This window comes from Labrus mixtus, chromosome 1, assembly GCF_963584025.1.
Source record: "Labrus mixtus chromosome 1, fLabMix1.1, whole genome shotgun sequence".
In the NCBI taxonomy this organism is placed as follows: domain Eukaryota; kingdom Metazoa; phylum Chordata; class Actinopteri; order Labriformes; family Labridae; genus Labrus; species Labrus mixtus.
This window is the reverse complement of record NC_083612.1, coordinates 7,208,312-7,229,634: the sequence shown is the minus strand read 5'-3', so window position 1 is coordinate 7,229,634 and position 21,323 is coordinate 7,208,312. Positions and strand designations below refer to the sequence as shown.

General features: G+C 40.6%; 2 protein-coding genes across 2 annotated transcripts in view; both read right to left on the bottom strand.

Annotated features, from left to right (window-relative positions):
* Positions 1-21,323, bottom strand: part of LOC132980801 (serine/threonine-protein kinase BRSK2-like) — a 575,981-nt gene that overhangs the window by 91,407 nt on the left and 463,251 nt on the right. The gene's annotated exons all lie outside the window — the stretch shown is intronic.
* LOC132978782 (5-hydroxytryptamine receptor 3A-like) overlaps positions 5,552-21,323 on the bottom strand; it is a 30,690-nt gene continuing 14,918 nt past the window's right edge. The window contains exons 2-9 of the mRNA XM_061044093.1: positions 17,933-18,078; positions 14,821-14,865; positions 14,593-14,702; positions 13,932-14,101; positions 12,387-12,538; positions 10,055-10,265; positions 9,195-9,353; positions 5,552-5,568 (exon numbers count right to left, since the gene is read on the bottom strand). Coding sequence (XP_060900076.1) covers positions 5,552-5,568; positions 9,195-9,353; positions 10,055-10,265; positions 12,387-12,538; positions 13,932-14,101; positions 14,593-14,702; positions 14,821-14,865; positions 17,933-18,078 — 1,010 coding nt within the window. The remainder of the gene's footprint in view (positions 5,569-9,194; positions 9,354-10,054; positions 10,266-12,386; positions 12,539-13,931; positions 14,102-14,592; positions 14,703-14,820; positions 14,866-17,932; positions 18,079-21,323) is intronic.

Here is a 21,323-nt window from a genome sequence, read left to right as displayed (position 1 = left end):
CAGCTCTATTATCTAGAAACATAGCAGAGGTTATTAGTCCAAAACCCTGACAACAACTCAGAGTTCAGACCAGGAGGCAGAGCTGCAGTCTTACACACTTCTCTGCGCCTCCCTTAGATCTGTCTCCCAGTCACTATAGCTGTAATTCTGAATCGAACTGTAGTTATACTATAGGTACTGTGTCTGTCCCCCGGCCCAAACGCGTTTTTATAAGTCATCCAAACGGCGTGAATCATCAGAATCTGATTAGAATCAAAACTACGAATACGATTTTGCTACAAGATCGGAGGATTCACTGCGGACTTTTGAACATTAGGTCCTTAGCATCCAAGTCTCTTTTAGTGAATGATCTGATATCAGATCAGCACATTGATTTACTTTTTTTGACTGAAACCTGGCTGTGTCGAGATGAATATGTTAGTTTGAATGAATCCACTCCTCCCAGTCATTTTAATACTCATATACCTCGAGACACCGGACGAGGTGGTGGAGTAGCAGCTATTTTTAATTCCAGTCTTTTAGTTAACCCTCGACCAAAGCTGAATTTTTCTTCTTTTGAAAGCCTTGTTCTTAGTCTTCCACATCCAGTCTCAAGAACCTTTCAGCCAGTTCTAGTTGCTGTAGTTTACCGCCCTCCTGGCCCATATTCTGAGTTTTTATCTGAGTTTGCAGAATTTTTATCAGATTTAGTCCTTAGCAGTGATAGAATAATTGTTGTAGGTGACTTCAATATCCATGTGGATGTTGAAAATGATAGCCTGAGCACAGCTTTCATGTCACTATTAGACTCTATTGGTTTCACCCAGGGTGTAAACGAACCTACTCATCATTTTAACCACACCCTGGATCTTGTTTTAGCTTATGGAATTGAAATCCATAACCTTACAGTTTTCCTAGAAAATCCTCTGCTATCAGACCATTTTTTTATTACATTTGATTTTGTCCTACTAGAATTACCTCTGCCTGGAAGAGGTGTGCTTTCTAGAAGTTTGTCGGATAGTGCTGTGGCTAGATTTAAGGAAGCTATTTCAGCTGTTTTTGATTCAGTACCGTGTTTCAACCCAGTTGGAAACTCTTACGATAGCTTTAGTCCCTCTCAGCTAGATCAGTTTGTTGATAGTGCAGTGGATTCGCTGAGAGTTACTCTGGATTCGATTGCTCCCCTGAAACAGAAGGTTGTCAAGCGGCGGAGAGTGGCTCCATGGTTCAACTCAGAAACCCGTACTCTGAAACAATCATCACGGAATTTTGAAAGAATATGGCGTTCGACCAAAACGGTAGAATCTCGTTTTTTCTGGCAGGATAGTCATAGAAGATATATGAAGGCTCTACGTCACGCCCGAGCTGCCTACTACTCCTCTCTAATCGAGGAAAACAAAGGCAATCCTAGATACCTTTTCAGCACTGTAGCCAGGCTGACAGAGAGTCATGGCTCCATTGAGCCTTGTATTCCTCTAGCCCTCAGCAGTAATGATTTCCTTAGCTTTTTCAACAACAAAGTTCTAGACATCAGAGACAAAATTGGTAACCTCCTGCCCTTACCTGGTGCAGATACGTCTGTTACGGCAGAGACAGTTCCAGGACCAGATATTAGTCTCGACTGTTTTTCTCCAATCAACCTTTCAGAGCTACATTCCATTTTTTCTGCATCGAAACCGTCAACCTGTATTTTGGACCCAATCCCAACCAAGCTGTTTAAGGAAGTCTTTCCCTTAGTTAGCAACTCCATATTAGATATGATCAATATGTCTTTACTGGCAGGCTATGTACCACAGACATTTAAAGTAGCGGTAATCAAACCTCTACTTAAAAAGCCTACTCTGGACTCAGGAACTCTGGCTAACTACAGACCTATATCCAACCTTCCTTTTATCTCGAAGATCCTGGAGAAGGTGGTAGCTAAACAGCTGTGTGACTTTCTCCATGACAACAGTTTATTTGAAGAGTTCCAGTCAGGATTTAGAGTCCACCATAGCACTGAGACTGCACTAGTTAGAGTTACAAACGATCTACTTCTAGCCTCAGACAGGGGACTTCTCTCTGTGCTCGTCTTGTTAGATCTTAGTGCTGCTTTTGACACCATTGACCATCGGATCCTGTTGTACAGACTGGAGCATTTGCTTGGAATTACAGGGACTGCTTTAAGTTGGTTTGAATCCTACTTATCAGACCGATCTCAGTTTGTACATGTTAATGATGAGTCCTCTATGCACACTAAAGTTTGCCATGGAGTCCCACAAGGTTCAGTGCTTGGACCAATTCTTTTTACATTATATATGCTTCCTCTGGGAAATATTATGAGGAAACACTCCATACAGTTTCATTGTTATGCAGATGATACTCAGCTTTATGTATCAATGAAGCCCGATGGTACCAGTCAGTTATGTCAGCTAGAAACATGCCTTAAGGACGTTAGGACCTGGATGACCAGAAATTTTTTGCTACTTAACTCAGACAAGACTGAAGTTATTGTGCTAGGCCCTAAGAACCTCAGAGAGACTTTTTCTAGTGATGTGACTGTCCTTAATGACATCAGCCTGGCATCTAGCACCACTGTTAGGAATCTAGGAGTTATTTTTGATCAAGATATGTCTTTTAGCTCTCACATCAGTCAAGTTTCAAGAACAGCCTACTTTCACCTTCGTAATATATCCAAGATCAGGAATATCCTGTCGCAAAGTGATGCAGAAAAACTAGTTCATGCATTTGTTACCTCCAGACTGGATTATTGTAACTCTCTTTTGTCAGGGTGCTCTGGCAAATCTCTAAAGACTCTTCAACGGGTCCAGAATGCTGCAGCTCGTGTACTGACCAGAACCAGGAAATGGGACCACATTACTCCTGTCCTGGCTTCTCTGCACTGGCTCCCTATACAGTCTAGAATAGAATTCAAGATCCTTCTTCTCACCTACAAAGCTCTAAATGGCCAGGCACCATCTTATCTTAAGGAGCTACTAGTGCCGTACTGTCCCTTGAGAGCGTTGCGGTCCCGGAGTGCAGGCCTGCTGGTGGTACCTACAGTCTCCAAGTGTACTATGGGGGGTAAAGCCTTCAGTTATCGGGCTCCTCTCCTCTGGAACCGCCTTCCAGCCGGGGTCCGGGAGGCAGACACAGTCTGTATTTTTAAGATTAGACTTAAAACTTTCCTTTTTGATAAATCTTATAGTTAGGGCTGGTGCTGGTGTAGACCAGCTCTTAGTTATGCTGCTATAGGCTTAGACTACCGGGGGAACTGGCACCTTGAGCTCCTCTCTCTCTCTCTCTCTCTCTCTCTCTCTCTCTGCATATACAGTACATCATATTACTGCATGTATCTATCTATAAATCTCAGTCACTAACCACCTACTTTCCTGGGAGCTCTTGAGCTCCCCTAGGCTCCTCAAGATCATCGGTTGACGGCTTGCCAGAACAACCCCCACCCCACCACTACCCCCTCCCCACCGGATCGTGGGTTGGCGGCCTGCCAGAACAACCCCCCACACCCCCTCCCCTCCCCACCGGATTGCTGATGGACGGTCTACCTCCCCCCACCCCCTTGCTCTCTATCCCTCTTCCTGCATCTTATCCCATCTCTCCCCCTATCCCTTTCCAAGCCCGGCGCAGTCTAGGCCTGTGAAGGCTGTTTCGTCATGAGCCGGGAGTCCGGCCGAAGATTTCTGCCTTTTAATAAGGCAGTTTTTTCTTATCACTGTAACTTTTGCTGCTTTGCTAAAGTGCTCATGATGGATAGGCCGGATCTTTGTAACATAGCAATAAGTAAGGTCCTTTACCTGCTTTTTGTAACATAACAATGAGTAAGGTCTTTTTACCTGCTCTTTTGTAATGTTAACAGACAATGAGTAAGGTATTTTACCTGCTTCTTGTAAAGTGTCTCGAGATAACACTTGTTATGAGTTGACGCTATACAAATAAAAGTTGATTGATTGATTGATTGACTATTCAAGACATTGTCTGAATCAAACTATTGCATTTTTGTACACATCATATGATAAAATCTCCTCTCCATATGCTAAAACTCACTCTGAAGAACTCCCAAATGTATGACTAACCCAAAGCCAGACCTGAATTACAATATTTTAGAGTTACTACTGATATTTTTTAAGCAGGCCAATTCTGCTACATCGAACTGTCACAGCCTTCATCTCTCCTCAGATCCTTCTCCTCCTCCTCCGGCCTTGAGGAGTCACTCTGTTTGTGCAGTATAACAGTCTGATGGTGGGCTCTGATCTGACTCTGAGGGCTGCCAGAGGAAGAGATTAATGGAACAACGCTCTCCTTTGCAGCAGATAAAAAAAACCCTGTTGTGCCTCTTAACTCTTCTGGGTAGCCAAATGGATCCGTTGCAGTTTTGAGGAGATGTCAGGTTTCATCGCCTTTACAACCGTCGCTTTTCCCTTTAATTCCCATTCTCAGGGATTATACATTTGTATTTTGTCGAAGCTAAACTCCACACTGTGTAACATCACTCAAGTATGACTAACTTTCCATAGTTATTCCTCATCATCTTTCAAAAATAGAGTGGGGGGGGGGGGGGGGGGGCTGCAGTTATAACTTCCACCCTGTTAGCTCTGAGCGGCAGATATCGTGAAGGCGATGTAGTCAACAGTGTCACGCTGAACTCTTGCTGTTTGTCTTTTAAGGATTAATTTAATGCTAACCATGGTGATGAGCTGCTCTCTGAGAAAAAGTCAACAGGTTAAACAGTCTTGAATGAATTCCCTCCTGCAGCCGTCAAACTTTAACTAAACTGAGAAAAATAAAACATTTTGCAAAAACTGCAGAGCACAACATTGTGTATGTCTGTGTGTTTATGAAGAATATTTTGTGTCATAAATGTGCAATGATGCAAAACCACACTGCCAATAGTGGTGCACACAGCTGGACTTACATATACATTTATCATTTTATTTTCAACCACTTCAGATACTTTTGTTTGTGTGCAGCATTATGCATGAATTAAACATTTAGCCCTCCAAAGTGTGTGTGTGTGTGTGTGTGTGTGTGTGTGTGTGTGTGCGCGCGTGTGTGTTTGTGAGTGCGTGTGTGTGTGTGTGTGTGTGTGTGTGTGTGTGTGTGTGTGTGTGTGTGTGTGTGTGTGTGTGTGTGTGTGTTTGTGGCTATAAACCCAGAAAGTTGCTGTAGGAGATCCTCTACTACACCGTGTCCTTACAGCATGCAGGCGTTGGATACTGCGTTGCATTGTGCACAATTTGACGTTCACTGTCCACATTAGTTTATCGCTCTGTGAATTTCAGTTTCCCCCTTGCAAACTTTTGGTACTAAAGGTGTACAAATGGAATTGATATGCTTTGTATTGATGAGCTATTGACTCAATAAACAACACTCAGGCTCGTCAAGAAACGGCTCACGGCAAGGGCAAGTTTTTCTCTGTGTTAACACAAGTCACAGCAAAACCATTTAATCAAGGATATCAGTGTTTAAATGCAGCACTCTCTTCACTTCATCAAACAAGCTAACAAGCTCTGTTAAGTGAAAAAATCAAATATTTCCGATTAGACACTGCCAGTGCTTTGTAGAGCCCCCTCCTTCCTCATTCCTCGTCCATGTCTTCAAGAGCAAGAGGAAACAGGGAGTTTGGGCAAAAAAAATGCATGTTGTGTTGTACTGTTTTACGCTGCATCGCTTGCGGGCTTGTTAGGATACTCAAAAAGGAAACAATTAAATCAAACAGATTTTGTTGTGACGCTCACTTGCATCACATGCTGTTAAGACAGATAGATAGGCAATCATCACTAGGGAAAGACCCCCTCTCGTCAGCATTTCAAAGAATCTCAGCATAAAATATATTCATTTCATTTAAAGAAAAATGATCCGCTTTAAGTCTATGTAGACTGGTAGTCCCCTGTTTGTGTGTGCATGCCTATAGCTGAAACGTGGTACTACATAAGACATCCAAATGGAGCTTTTTTTCCTGAAATTTAAAGAATAAAATAAGAAAAAAGGACTGCACTAAGTCAATGTAGACTGGTATCCCCTGTTGGTAGGGTAGGAATGGTTAAGTGTGTATTCGTGTGTGTGTGTATGTTGGTTTTTCTATAAATATGAGGACCAGAAAGTGAGAAATCACATTATGTTTATGGTTTTTTTTAACTCTTGGGCTCCGCTTACAGCAAAAACTTGGAACTACATCAGACAAAAAAAGATTATTAATACATGCAAAACTTAAAAAATCAAATAATTGTTTGTTTATTTCTAATTTACTGAATAAATTCTTTATCCCTGTCTTCCTTCCTCTTACGCAGTATCAAGGGTCTTCACTTCTGCAATCAACAGAATGTCCGAAAACGTAAGTTCAAGCTTCAGGGTGCATTTTCAGTGTCTAACTTAAGACGAATAAAACATTGCAAAGGTGAGGATAATACACTCAGTCTTTAATTTAAAACATAGCTTAACTATTCAAATTTGGGATGTTATAATCTTGAAACCGAAGTGATATACAACTGCAAACCAAAGGCTGTCTTTCGGCAAACAAATGTAGCACAGAAAGGAAGGTAATGTGGAAAACTACAGCATCAGCAACTTTTAATAGCTTTTATAGCTCTTTTATTTTTACCTGATGATCAAGTGTATTGTTTTGTCCACTCTCATAACTCCCAGAAACACATAAATCAGCAAAACAGATATTTTTTTCAGTTTATTTTATACTAGCTTCATACTTGTCCGCTGAGACAGTAGTAAGAGCAGGTATCAGTCTTATTTTATTTATATACATTATATATGTACACAAACAATGCAGAATACTCCCAATAGAACATGGCATGACATACATATTTCCCTTTAAAACTTTTTTCAGAGTCTTCAGGATATGTTTTATGATTATTTAAGGGGCACTGAGCCAATATTATGGTAAATATATGAGACAATAATTTATACTTTGTTAATCCCGTGAGGGGAAATTCGGTTTTACACTGTTTAATGAACATGCTACACACACAGGCCGAAATACACACACATGCACAAACAGGATCCTATGGACATACATTAATGGAGAGGGTTCGGTGCCCTGCTCAAGGACACCTGCCAAGTGGACTGGCACCTCTCCAGCAGCTAGCTATCAACTGGAGGGTCCCGGCATGGACCAAGTCCGGAAATTGGCCTGATGGGTGGATGGATGGATAGATACTCAGGCAGACTTGGTTTATACAGGTTTACCCCATTTTTTGTTATGTCTTTCGTTAATCCAAAATTATTTCAAATACTAAAGATGCCATTTTGGACTACAACATCATTTTTAACCACCTCTTCCTCAGCCGGTACTACATTAAACCATGCTTAGGGAGCTGATCCTAAGCATGGTTCCATGTTCCATCTGATTGTCCCAATGTTTTGCATGTTCGGTAGGAATACATTTTGAATCTAAAGAAATCTGTCTCTTGCAAAATGCTTTAAGAAGTCCTTCAAGAGTGTTTAAAAATGTGCCAAGGATTAAATACTACCCATTTACAAATAACCATTTCCTCTTTAGCTTAACTTGGGTAGCATGTGAAAACCTGAGCATGGATTTAGTTGTTAGGCCGAAGAAGCCATGTCAGGTAGCAGGCTGGATATGTGTGGTTTGTAACAAAGTTAGTTTCTCCAATATTGTACGTAGGGGATTTTCGATCACCATAGCTTCATCCCCGCACCAACAGCAACAACATTTGTCAATCAACACCATATATTTTGTTTAGGTATTTGTGTGTGTCTGTGTGTGTGTTGGACCACTGCGCTGGGGATGAAGGATCGATCATCAGAATGAACCTAGTAACTCGGGGTTTTTTTCATTATTGAGCACTAATTATTGTCTTAATCAAACCAACATGAAAACAAAATGCCTAAAAACAGACTGGTAGATATAAAATGCAATATCAGGTAAATTGTGTTGATTGTTTTGGCCACTTTGGTCCAGTAGCCAGGCTTCACTTCTTCCTTTATATTGCTGAGTATCACCTCCCTCTCATTGTCGGATAGCTTTTGTAAGTCATGGGGCTCCTCAGTCAGCAGGCTGCTGCTACCCTAAAAAAATGTAGTTTGAATAACAAATTTAAAAACATGACTAAGTGTATTCAGCAGCTTTATTCAAAATTCAAATTTTTGAAAAAGTTGCGTTTTTCTTTACTTAAAAAAAAAGCTCCAACATGCATTTTCTTCTGCCAATTAATAAAACAGGTAGAACAATTCAGGCAGGATGGATATTGGTAATATGCACATTGGCAGCATGCTGTTCAGGTGATATACTTTCAACCCCCTGATGTGCACACATTCTTGATTGTTTTATATATCTTATTTTGTACTTGGGATCTATAGATCACATTGCTTGGCATCAGTTAGGTTCACAACTGGCTATGTGTACAGTTCTGGACGTATTTTCTTTCCTTTGACTTTTGCCTGATTCCTACATCCAAAAGTTAACAGCTTTAACAGACTTAACAAACTATTAGTTTGTGGTCCTTGTAGTCCAGATTCACACAGGATCTAATATGTCTGAAATGACGCCAATCTTAGCTGTCGTCAGGTGAGAGGCAGGCTACACCCTGTACAGGTCACTATTATCTAATAGCGTTGACACAAAGATACACACAACCATACACGCTCACACGTACAAGCAATTTAGAGTTACCAAATAACTGAATGAGCAAGGCTTTGGACTGGAAAAGCATGCAAACACCACAGAAAAAATACAGAAATATAGGATAGGATAATACTTTATTGATCCGCAGAGGGAAAATTTGGGTTATATATATTATATAACTATATCTATTTTTAATTATACACTAACACCAGTTCCTCCTGTCTCTCAGAATTTCAAGTTAAGTTTTGTTAATGGTACTCAAACAAAATCCATGGGATCAAAATTGCCATGTGCAATTCACCAAAATATAATTTGAAAAACAGTACCCAAATCACTCTAGAGAGTAATTGTTATCCAAACAATTTCAGTAGCTCATATAAAATAAAGTAGGACACAATCTTTACCTCTTTTACCATCGTCAGCAGTGCAGATGGCTTCTCTGCAAAGATGCATGGGACAGGTTAGTTTTTGTTCAAAATCACAACAATTTTGTATAATATATTATACATGCTCAATTCCTGGAGTAACACGTACAGTATGCTGCACTGCAAACTGACCAGCTGCCTGATGTTTTTCTATTTTAACCATAAACATATTTATAACATATTTTATATTATTTTACCTCTAAAGCAGTTTTGAAAATGTCCTCGCTTCTCCATGCTGTCCTCATTCAGGCGTTGCTGTTTATCTGCCTCTTTGTCTTTTTGCATCAGATACATCACCAAAATTGTCTCCAAGAGGCTCGTCATCATCAAGCCAAAAACCCCGATACAATAGACCGCTAAAGAAAGAAAGCAGAATTATTCATGTCCAAAGACAATTGCAAATTGATAACTATACATGGAGTTGTTATGTGTTATGGGTGCAATGGATCACAAATTTCACAGTCAGATAACAGATTTGTGCCACGGATTGAATCAGCTAGCCATGACTGTAACTGCATTTAATCAACAATTTCATCGACATGCATCTAAATTAAGGAATGTAACATTACAAACACATAAAATAACATTAGCTGTAATCTACTTCAAGTTTTTCTCATCTGAGATTTGGCAATATTAAACACATAACATACACACACCATTCATTTAGTGGATGTGGAATGTTACGGTATTAATCAGTAACGATGTTGTCCTCCTTTTGATGCATGATAAACGCAAACACGATGAAAGTGAGAGGATGAAAGTCATAGCGTCGCTTGATACAAACTTTAACACTTGAGAAAGTCAACGCACAATCTGCATAATTCATTAAAAAAAGATTTGACCATCTTCATATTGTTACAGTGGATGATGTCTACGTGCAATACTTAAACACTGCCTTCTCTTCACACTATTTGCAGTGAACATTTGACACCATAATGATACATTTTTATTTTTTTTACATTTTTTTTTACATTTTTCTCTTCAGTTACAACTGTGGGGTGTGATCTGTTGCACCATCAGTATGTTTTAATGAAGAGGTATCAACAATAATCCTCACCTATAAGAGGAATCCTGTCTGAAGACGAAGGCAGGATATCATTCAGAATCAGCTGCATAACTGTGACAGCCAGCAGCACAGTGACCTTGAAGCTGAGCTTCTCACCCCCACTGTCTAAGATCAGGAAGGAGGCCAAGTCCAGACAAAAGAAGAACAGGGTGGGCAGGATGAAGTTTACAGCATAGAGGACTGAACGCCTCTTCATGGTGATCTGGGAAAACATATTCAGATGGTCAGAGGTTCGTCGTTCTAGAATGTCCCAGTCGGTTAAGTAATATATATTGTGGTCAACTGTGTCGAACAGATCATTTGCCATGATTTGAGATTTTTTTTATTAAATTGTAGGCAGATTATCAAGACAGAAGAAATTGGTCTCATATGAACACAAGAGAAATACTAAACCTGATATTGAGGTACTGACTGCTTGTCTAATTTCATGAATATTCTTACCAAAGGCAAACTACACCTTAGTGGGAGAAATAGAAATAAAATCAAATCTCTGTGTTTCCTCCCTCATGTTGCAAGCTCGTAGTGTGTTCATAGTTCCAGCCTTTTTCTTCCAGTGAGCCTTAAAGTGTTTTTTTTTTTTTACCTTGCCTGCCTTCTCATTTTAGTCTTTTGCCTGCTGATTTTGGATTTGTTTGCTCCTATTTATGCTTACCTGAGTACAGACCTGGGGCCTCATTTATCAACAGTGCGTAGACAGTGTTCTAAATTCTGTCTTACGAATGAAATTTAGAATGCGCACTAAGAAATTCTTATTTATCAAACATGCGGACTGCGATCGTACGCACATCGGTAACACATAGGTAATCAGTGTTGATAGATCTCACATGTTCTTAACAAGCAGGCTCGTGCATGTTCGGAGACATTTGCATACAGAAACACCTCTTTAAAAACCACATGGAAATATTTACCTTGCCAGAATAATGATTAGAGTAAAAAAAAGGAGCTTCATATCAACAGGAATGGAAGTTGATGAGGTTTAACAAAAAACGGTAATAAATCAATAAAATAAGGTGAGTAACTCTCGCGCTGAGTGACCCAAATAAATTGTTTGTTTTTTCACTTAGTCGAAGTTACTAACAAAAGACCAAATGCTGCATGAGAGAAGGTGACAATTTCTGTAAATTCTGTTGGTCAGAGGAGAAAACACTAAGATGAAGTTTGATAAGTTCAGTGCAAAAAAATAAAAATGCATCACGAGAAGTATCTGCAACGGGAGGATAAGAGAATACAACACAATTTCATCATTGAACGGTGCATTTACAGCGTCATCCGCAGCATAGCTCTCTCTGAGGAAATAATCAAGCAGTGACGCTCTCCCAACAGAACAACTGCAGAGCGCACTGTTTGCCAAATCATCTAAAAATGCAAAATGAGCTATGATTAAACATTTCAAATACCCTTCACAACGGTCTTTTAAATGTTTTCAGACAAATTAGGCATTTCAAACTAGACAAAATCACTAATTTTGTGTTTTTAATTAAAGAAAACTCATGCATCTACGTTGAGATTGATTAAGGCATGCTGTGACACTCGTAGTGCTTTGTATTTGTAGTTCCAATGTTCTACCACTAGGATTCTGTGCGTAAGCATGGTCAGAGCTGTGCTTATATTTACACACATTTCTAAGTAATAGTAGAAGTTGATAAATTCCACTCTTTGCATGGGAATGTTCTTACGCACTCATTACGCACAGATCCATGCGTACGCACCGTTGATAAATGAGGACCCTGGACTGGTTATTAAACTCTGCTTACTACTGAACTTTGCCTCATGTAATCCTGCATTTTGGGTCCTTTTATCTGTCTGGTTATGTTATGATTCTGTTTTAGATTTACTTGTGTTTGAATATTTGTGTGTACTTTCTTTGAGAGAGTGCTCTCTCTCGCTCAAAGAAAGTACAAGGATGTTCAGACAGGGCAACATCAGTCACCACAACCTTGCAAATGTTCAGACCCTTGAAGATAAGTAAATCTAGAGTGTGCCCCTTATTGTATGTTAATGTGTTGGCCTACAAGCAATGAGGCCTCAACAGAAGGGTGCCTGTGCATGCACCCTAGTTGGCACTGAGGGTCAGAAATGTCCCCGCTCCTACTGTAAGGGGAAGTAGGGTGATACTTTTCATAGTGTGCTACATAGACTCACCTCTACACACATCAATTTTTGCAACCAAAAATCTAGATACATGTTCTGATTTGCACGAGTTCTTTTCGATCTAAATCAATAAAATCAACTGCTGCTTATTAAGGAGCTGACAGAAAAATGAAAGCCTCTAAAATGAAGTGAAAGAAATTACAGAGATGATATGTTTAAAAAAAATACATACTGTGTAGACAACTATGCTTGACGAGATGCCATAGTTTTTGACCACTTCACTTCTTACTGTGATGTTCATAGGGAGCCACTCATACTGCAACGCTTCTTGAGACAGCCCATCCATACCTGGAAACTTATATGGACTTAGCTTTAAATCCCGTGCTGAGGTTGGAGACAAGAATACTCGTTAGGTTTCCACCTAGTTATATTAGAGACAACAGCACCTTTAGTACACCCGGCACAAAACACCTTAGCAAGCAGCGCAGGTCTCCTATTTTCAAGGCCAGCTCCCATGTTATGGTGATAGTAAATTAAATTGCACCTAAGAAAGCACCCAGGGTTTGTTTTTCTTCTAATGTGGTGTGGTCAGGCACACACCACCTACCTTGAGGACATAGAAATCGACTGCAGCTTAGACCCCCTAAAAACCTATTCTAAAGATTAAATTCAGTGGTGCAGAACATTATTGCTATTTAGAGGGCACAATAGAAAGATGGGCATGCATAAATTGGTTCATAACGGACTTACACTTATCCCATTTTGCACAGAGTGAATCACATAGGCACTCAGACTGCCCAGTTAAATATATTCTTGCAATTGCTAATACATTACATTGAGTTTTTAATGGGGGAAGAGGACTATCTTTTGTTTCCTCTTAACCTGTTATCTTTATATTCCTTTCCACATGAGACCGGTCAGGGGATATCAGAAAACAAGGAAACCATCATCACTATCTCTTGGATACCTGCTTCATCTCGTCTTGCTCAAGTCACACACAGCCCAAAATTCCATCCGAGACTGACACCAAGCTCTCAATCATATGCCCCTCACTCCAGTGCACTTTCTGTCTGAGTGCCACCAACACAGGCAACAGATATGAATACAGAATTGTCTATTGTCCATTATGCACATATTAGAGAATCTAGCCTATGATTCAAGCGGGGAAAAAAAGTAAAGAATGTTTAAAGCCTACCTTTATCTGATGTTGATTTTACTTAATGAAGAAGATACACTTTTGTGCCTGCAGAGGAAATGTTGATTGCGACTCTCAATGTGGAATGGCACCAATGATTGTTTCTGATGTGGGAGGTTCAGCAAATATAACATATTTCATACAGTGCCCTGTGTGTGTGTTCTATGTGTTCAGGGACATAATGAAAGGAGAGATGTTCGGTCCATCAGAAGAACTGCCATGTAAAAAGCAACATGCCAACCTGCAGGCACACCTGGCTGAAAAGGAATGAGAGCTGACACTCTGAGTGGTTTGATTCATGTTATACCCAAAATACACTAATGTATCATCAAGCAACAGAATTCAACCTGTTCACGCCCTGTTTTTAATTTAGCAACCCGATTATGCCTATCTGCGTCACCCCAAATCACTTTGTGCCTTATGTTTAAGACAATGTGCTTTAAACTTTCAAAATTGGGTCCAAAGTGTCTGGTACTCTTTTTCAGGTGACAATAAAGTAATTCAAGTACACACAATCATTCAGACTTTATAGACAAAAAGACACATACCTTATAGAAACTAACCAAAAGGTTACTGGCTCACCTGACATTGAGATCGACTTGAAGGTAAGGTTGCAGCTCTGAATGTCAAAAGGAAATTTGTAAAACTGCATCTTGCAGGTGCTGACCAACACCATGCCATTCCTTAGAAACACATAACCAGTATTATATATGGCGAGATAAGAAATCTGTGTGGCCTTATCTTTTTCTGTCCTGTGTGAGAAAAAAAAACACATTTTGTTAAACCTTGATTCCAAATTTTAACTATCTACTACACTTTATAACATAAGATATTTCATGAAAAAAATCAAAGGAATAACTTGTGCAAACTGTCTAGCTAACAAAGAAAATGTGACTTTGCACATACATCTTTGTTTTTGAGTCCCCAAAGAATCAAGCTAAGAAGAGTTATGTTCCCAAATTGTCTTGGGAAAGACAGGGAAAAAAAAATAATTTGCATCAGTGCTTCAGGTGGACCACCCCAGTCAAAAAAGTCTTGATACAACCCTGGATAGGAAAGTTGCAATGACACTGACACAAATTTAAATAAATTAATATATATATTTTTTTTTTCAATGCTACACGTGTTGTCAAATTGCTCATGTTTTCTTGACTTAAAATCAGATTTTAAAAGGGTTGCAGTGCGTTGAGCTATTCTGTTGCTAGTGTATGAATGTGAACCATGTACATCAAGTCAAACTTACATCTCGTCAATCATTATATCCGGGTTCCACAATCGTTCAGCAGGATAATAAACCAAGGGAATACCACAGTATTCATCAGAATCCCAAGAGATCAAGGGATTACGCCAAATCTAAAAGAACAACACAGGAAGACATAAACTCCTCAATATTTAAATTTTGGTCATCCATATAAAAGAAAGATACCTTGATTAAGTAATTAAAAATGTTTTGTCCTTACAGAGAACTCACCTTATTTACCCAAATGTGAGTAACAAGTTCCTGTTCCTTGTCTCTCTAGGAGGAAGAAACATTCTTTAAAAAAATGTCAAGTTCATGGTCAAGTTAATCAAATTTTCAAGTTCATGTGTCACTGTTTTGTACAGGTATAATATTTTTATATGTAAACATCAGGTTATTTCCAACATTACTCTAAAGGGAATGTTTAGTCTATGGTGCAAAATATGCAATATGCAAAATCCACTTCACCATGTTTCTCTAACACTAATATGTTTTATTTTATTTCAGTGAACCTTTAACCTTGTGACTACCTACCTAGGATCAGGAGCATTATACCCAAATAGGAAGTGCCGCATGACTGATGGGCTGGTGGTGAAGGCTTTTCCAGTCCGTAGCCATGGCCTCTAGACTGGGGAAAACCTTTGCCCTTCTACTTGTGTATCTGGAGGGCCTGATAGGGACCTGGTATCCAAGAGCCCAGATGACCTCCTGCCAGAGATGGAAAAGGTTGTGGACGTTGTGATCCAAGGTGCTAGCTCGCAGGCTAGGGTGCTGGGTAACTCCTTGGCACAGCTGACCATGACTTGGCGTCACATCTGGTTGAACCAATCAGGGTTAGCGGATGCAGACCGTGGTGCTGTCTTGGAGGCTGCCATAGCTCCTGGGGAGGTGTTTGGGTCAGCCTTGGGCCAGCCGGGAGGCTGCCTTGGATGAGGCACAGAAGGTCAGGCTGCGCACACAGGCCATCCAGCAACCAGGGTAGTCAGGGCCTGTGGGCCAGGTAGCCACGGAGAGGCGTTGGAGTTTTTCACGTCCTCAGTTTGCCAAACAGAGCTCCTCCTGGGGTTTCGGGGGAGTGGAGGCAAGGTCCTCCCCCAACGCAGATGCGTGGCCGCCCACGTTTTCAACCCCGTTCTCGCGAGCGCACTGATCGTGGGTCAGCTAAGCCCCGGCAGCGCCCCTGACGGTGTACCGTCACTGACTGCAGGCTTCACCATTGCCACCCTCAGAGCTTGATGTCAGTGTACAACTTTTCCATAGGTTATCGGGACTCTACAGTTTGTGTAGCTCCTGCAGTTCAGGGCCCGCCCACCTCGCTTTCGAGGGGTTTTGGAGATAGTGGTAAGAGACAGGTTTCATGTCCCCATCAATCAAGATCAGGTGGACCTCTTTGCCACAGCAGGCAACACTCACGGCCCTCTGTAGTCATTCATGTACAGCCCTGCAGGGCCGCTGGGGATAGACGCCCTGAGCCTCTTGTGGACTCCAGTGCGGCAGTATGCCTTTCCCCCACTCCTTCTTCTGCCAGTTTTCCTCAGGAGAGTGAGGTAGCTGGGTGCTCGAAGGGTCTCTGTGGCAACACATTGGCCACAGAGGCTGTGGAGGGCAGAGGTCTAAGGGATGCTGGTGGGCTGTCTGTGGTGTCTGCCAGACAGACGTGATATGCTGTCCCGGATGCGAGGCAGGATATGGCACCCAGAGCCTCAAACACTGAGGCTTCATGTGTTGCCATTGAAAGGCAACAGAGTTACTCTCGCTTGGCCTAGAGAGACAGGTGGTAGGCACTTTGCTCACGAGCGCCCTCTACTCCTAAATGGAGGGTGTTTCAGGACTGGTGTGGCATTACGGGAGAAAACCCCTTTAACGTGTGGTATGCCTGTTATTCTGGCCTTCCTCCAGCACCTCTTTGACCTGGGCCGGGCAGAATCGACTATCAGGGGTTACCTTGCAGGGATTTCTACAGTTCATGACAGATGTGAGGGCTGGTCCCCGGGTGCACACCCTCTGGCAACACAGTTTTTAAGAGGAGCAAGGAGGAGTCGCCCATCAGGGAAACTTCTACTGCCCTCCTGGGACCTCCTGGGACCTTCTACAGATTGAACCTGGCTTCGTCCATTGTCCCCACATCTGTCCTTGGAGTGGGGTTGAGTTTCTATGTGTCCCTGCCCGGGTCGTCTTTTGTTAACATTGCTGTTTGCGATAGGGGCAGTGGGGATACATGCCCTGGAATGGCGTTTTCACTTTGGACCTTGCCCCCGAGGGGGTTTTGTGTTTGCAAATATTTTTCATCTGTTAAAAATAAATTGCTTAAGTTCAACTACACGAGTGTGATCTGTTGTTTTGTTGCAATTGGTGGACTCCACCTATGTTTGGCCTTGACCTATGGGTTGTGCCAACTCACTCTCCTCATGACTTATTTGGTATATTTTTGTCACAAGGTTACAGGTTCACTGAAATGAAATAAAATGAGTGTTTGCATATGTAAACACGGTTTCATGAATGAAAGTGAACCTATAACCCTCCCCTGTCACTCAGTGGTGAACGTTGGCATTGTCATTTACCTCCCAGTCGAAAAGAAAGAGGGAGAGTGTGTGGGTGTGCGTCATACATTTAATGTGCAGCGGTTGACGTCGCACCCACAGGTGTGATTAATTTGGTATAATGCTCCTGATCCAAGGTAGGTAGGTTACAGGTTCACTTTCATTCATAAAACTGTGTTAACATACATAAACATTCGTTTCTCTAGTCTGTCTACAAACCCCCCAATGATGAGAAAAGTCCATCCTCTCCGTCTTTTGCCTGCTCCACTTTTCAGAAAATTTGTGTCTCACAATCGAAAAATATTCATTAATAAACATTAAATATTACAGAATACAGTGGGAAACCGGAAAAAAGTAGTGGCATATTTGAAAGAATCCTTTGGCTATTTATGGATGCAATGTGTTTGGATTAAATCATTCACTGGATTTGGATCGTTGGGACCCTTGTCAATGCAGAAGAGTGCTTTTGTTGGTATATCGTAATCGGGAGCATTCAATAAATCTTTAAATGGTAAGTCACAAGACAGTAAAAACTATTGTTGATGCATTATGTGACAGATGCATAGATTGTGGCTGCCCTGGTGGTTATATCTTGAAATGGTTCACATGGTCGGAATCACAGGAATCATAGCTTTCTAGCAATGTATGACATGAGTGATGTTTAAATAATCTTGATATCAGAAAACACGCAGACCCAGGGGCGGGTCATCTGATCTTAACAGCGACAAACTGAAATATTAAAACATTTAAACCTTCTTCAAAGAAGAAAAATCTGTTGTCAAGAATGAGAGAAAAACACTTACTATATCTAGAATAGCATATAGATGTACATCCAGGAATACTTCAGTGGGTTTACTGTAGTTTTTAGCGGGCCGGGTATAGCTGAACATGACTTTGTCGGTCAAATTCAGTTCGTTTATAATAGCCGCGTGCGTACACTTAGACTCATCTACAGGAAAAAACATCAGAACACATTCTTTGTGAGAGAGGTTTCTCCTTCAAGGGAACAAATCAGAAAAATAACTGATTACCACGCCGTTCATTTGTCCTTTAATGTACACCTTCAGAGCACCTACAATATGAGTGGGTATGATATTTATTTGAATTGCCCTTCAAACAAAAACCTCTGAGACAACCAACAAATCATCTTCAGTTTCAGGATTTCACAATAAAGCCAACCAGAAAAATATGAATGTTTGATGAAGTATGATGTTTTGTTGTATTTCTTTCCTGTACATACCTTTATGGTGCTTGGCCATCCATGTATCAAAATCAGTCTCTGTGTAATTGAAATTGACAAAAAAGAGTATAGAATTATTTTTTTCAGTATTGTTTCCATGCACACACCTCTCCTCCTCTCCAATACAGCATAAATAAGAGCTGACAAACTAAATGTAATTTTTGGCATCTAAAGCAGAAAGATATTCAGTGAACTGATACAACAGAAAATATTGACATGAGAAAAACTCAAATCAAGAAAATAATGTTTGCTCAATTAATACAATATTTAGTTTTCAGATCAGAATAGAATAATACTTTAATTATATCCTAGTACGATGTCAAAGCATAGTTTTGACAAAAACATCAGATAAATGGTAAATGGACTTGAGCTCGAATCTCTTTTACACCGCAGGTCCCGCCTATTCACATTCACACACTGATGGAAGAGGCTGCTGTGGAAAGTTCAGGTTCAGGTGAATTTATTTGTACCCATAGGTAGATTTGTTTGTAGCCAGCAAGATCAACATCCATTATGACAAACATATTACAAAACAGATGTAACAACAAGGGACAACACTAGTGTTGTGGTCAAGACCACACTAACCAAGACCAAGACAGATGTCGAGTACTCGAGTACTACAACACTAGAAAACACATGAGAGAAGGAAAAACTATTTAACCGACTAAAACATGATTCAAACCTAAAAAATAATAAAAATAATAAAAGTTCTCAAGGTTCCACCAACAGGGCAGAGAGGAGAGATTAGTCTCAATCGATCAATTAAAAACACAACAAAAAAATATCTTCAGGCAGGGTCAAAATAAGTTTTGTACAGAAATAAATAAATAAAGTAAATGTGCAAATGTGGCTGCAGCTTGTTCAGTTCAGTGATAGCAGCGGGAACAAAGCTGTTTTTGTTTCGCTTTGTTCGACACTTTGGGACTACAATCCTCCGTCCAGAGGGAAGAAGCTGAGCGTCTCTGTGCAGGGGTGGGTATCATTGTTGAAAATCGAGGTAGCTATCCGCTGCGACTCTCTTGTATACAGGGACGCTGGATAGAGCTGTTTATCACCAATCACACGACTCGACCATTTGACCATCCGATTTAAGGAATTTCTCTTTTAAAGATGTTTGACCGAACCATGACACCAAGAATGATTCATAAAAGCATCATTTGACAGTTTTTGGTTGCTTTTTGTCAAAACGTCTTTGACAATTTAGAAAAGCGCTATACAAAATGAATTTATTATTATTATTATTTTTATCATCAGTGGCCATCAGTATAAACTAATCCCATTCATACGACGACGCTGAAGCAGCGGAGGCAACTTGGGGTTAAAGGTCTTGCCAAAGGACACATCAGACATGTGGCTGAAGGACCTGTGGATCGAACCCCTGACATTCTGGTTGAGAGACAACTGACTCTACCTACCGAGATACAGCCGCCCTAATTAGAATACTGAAAATTAAACTGATAAAAACTTGCCACATCCCACTGAGAGACAAGTTCTCTATCTACAGAGTTATCAATAAGGCGGCAAAGCCAGTTTCATATAAAGAAACAACTCAAGATTCCTGCTTCAATCCTCAAACAGTGGAGGTGAATGGATTTTGTTTGTGGAGCTCAAAGAATTTTACCACAGCGAATAAAAACACACAAAGGTTTTCAGCGCTGGATCATGGTGAAAACCAGAAGTTAGAAAAAGAAAATAAACTTTCTGACTCAGAAATGGAGGAGCTTGTGAATAAAGTGAAGGTAAGAATGGATATATCAGTAGTTTACTACAGCAGGTGGGTCACAAACATAAGAAAAATCAGAGAATGACACCACGTTGCTGCTGCATTTACACTGTCCTCCTACAGTACCAAAACATTCACCATTCTTCATTACGCACGAGTATATCTGCAATGCTTATATGTTCACAGGATCCACATTGATTCATATATTGTCAGAGTGCTCACTTCAGTCAGCTGTCTCCCTCATTCTATGATATTATTAATCAAAGGGTTGATCAATGCACAATTTTTTTAATTCTTGGCCGCTCTGTGCATCTTGCAGCTCAGTCATCCTTATTAAAACAAAAAATCACACTTGATGATAAATGCACAATATTGCACGTGTGTTTAAATAAAACTGCAAATCTTATTGATTATGATGACCAAGAGATAATTCATTTTTTTTAAGATTTATTTTTTTTGCTTTTTGTGCCTTAATTTGAAAGATAGGACTGTGGATAGAGTCGGAAATCAGGGAGAGAGAGAGTGGGGATTGACATGCAGGAAAGGAGCCACAGGTCGCCTGCTTGGAGGATTACAGCCTCCATACATACTCAACAACACACTAACCACTGCGCCGCCAGCGCCACCAGAGATGTTTCTTTTAAGAGCTGCAACACGCTTTATTGTTGCGATCTTATGGTCTGACCACTTCTTGAAAGCCTGAATGTAAAGAATTTTGATATATTTTATACTTTACAAGTACTCATCATGAATGTTTATATTAAAAACTTTGCTGGATTTCACATCAAAGTTCTTTTACACAAATCGATCTGCACAGCCTGCTGCTTAGCCACATCCCTCTGCTGCTCACTCCCTGTGGTCGCGACACACCCCGACATGCACAGGGATGCGAGGGCACTTCATCACCGGTTCTAATTTTTGTTTTGTTTCCAAACTGAATCACAGACCAAACTCCATGCTTCTCCTTCGTATCTGGGGATTGTTTATGATACTCCTCTTAGTTTTCCTTCAGAGAATTTAATTTACAAACTCAGACTGTAACAGGGGCCCTCCAACAAGTGTTATTACCATTATTTTATGGGTCTTCTGACACTGTAAAGGATACTCTGAATATGGCATGGGCAGAGACCATGTTTATTTCAGTAACATTGCTCAGGATCAAGTCGACTGGTTATGTGGTGTCTGGCTTCTTTTTCCCCTTTCTCTTTTTTACTACCAATCAGATTACACA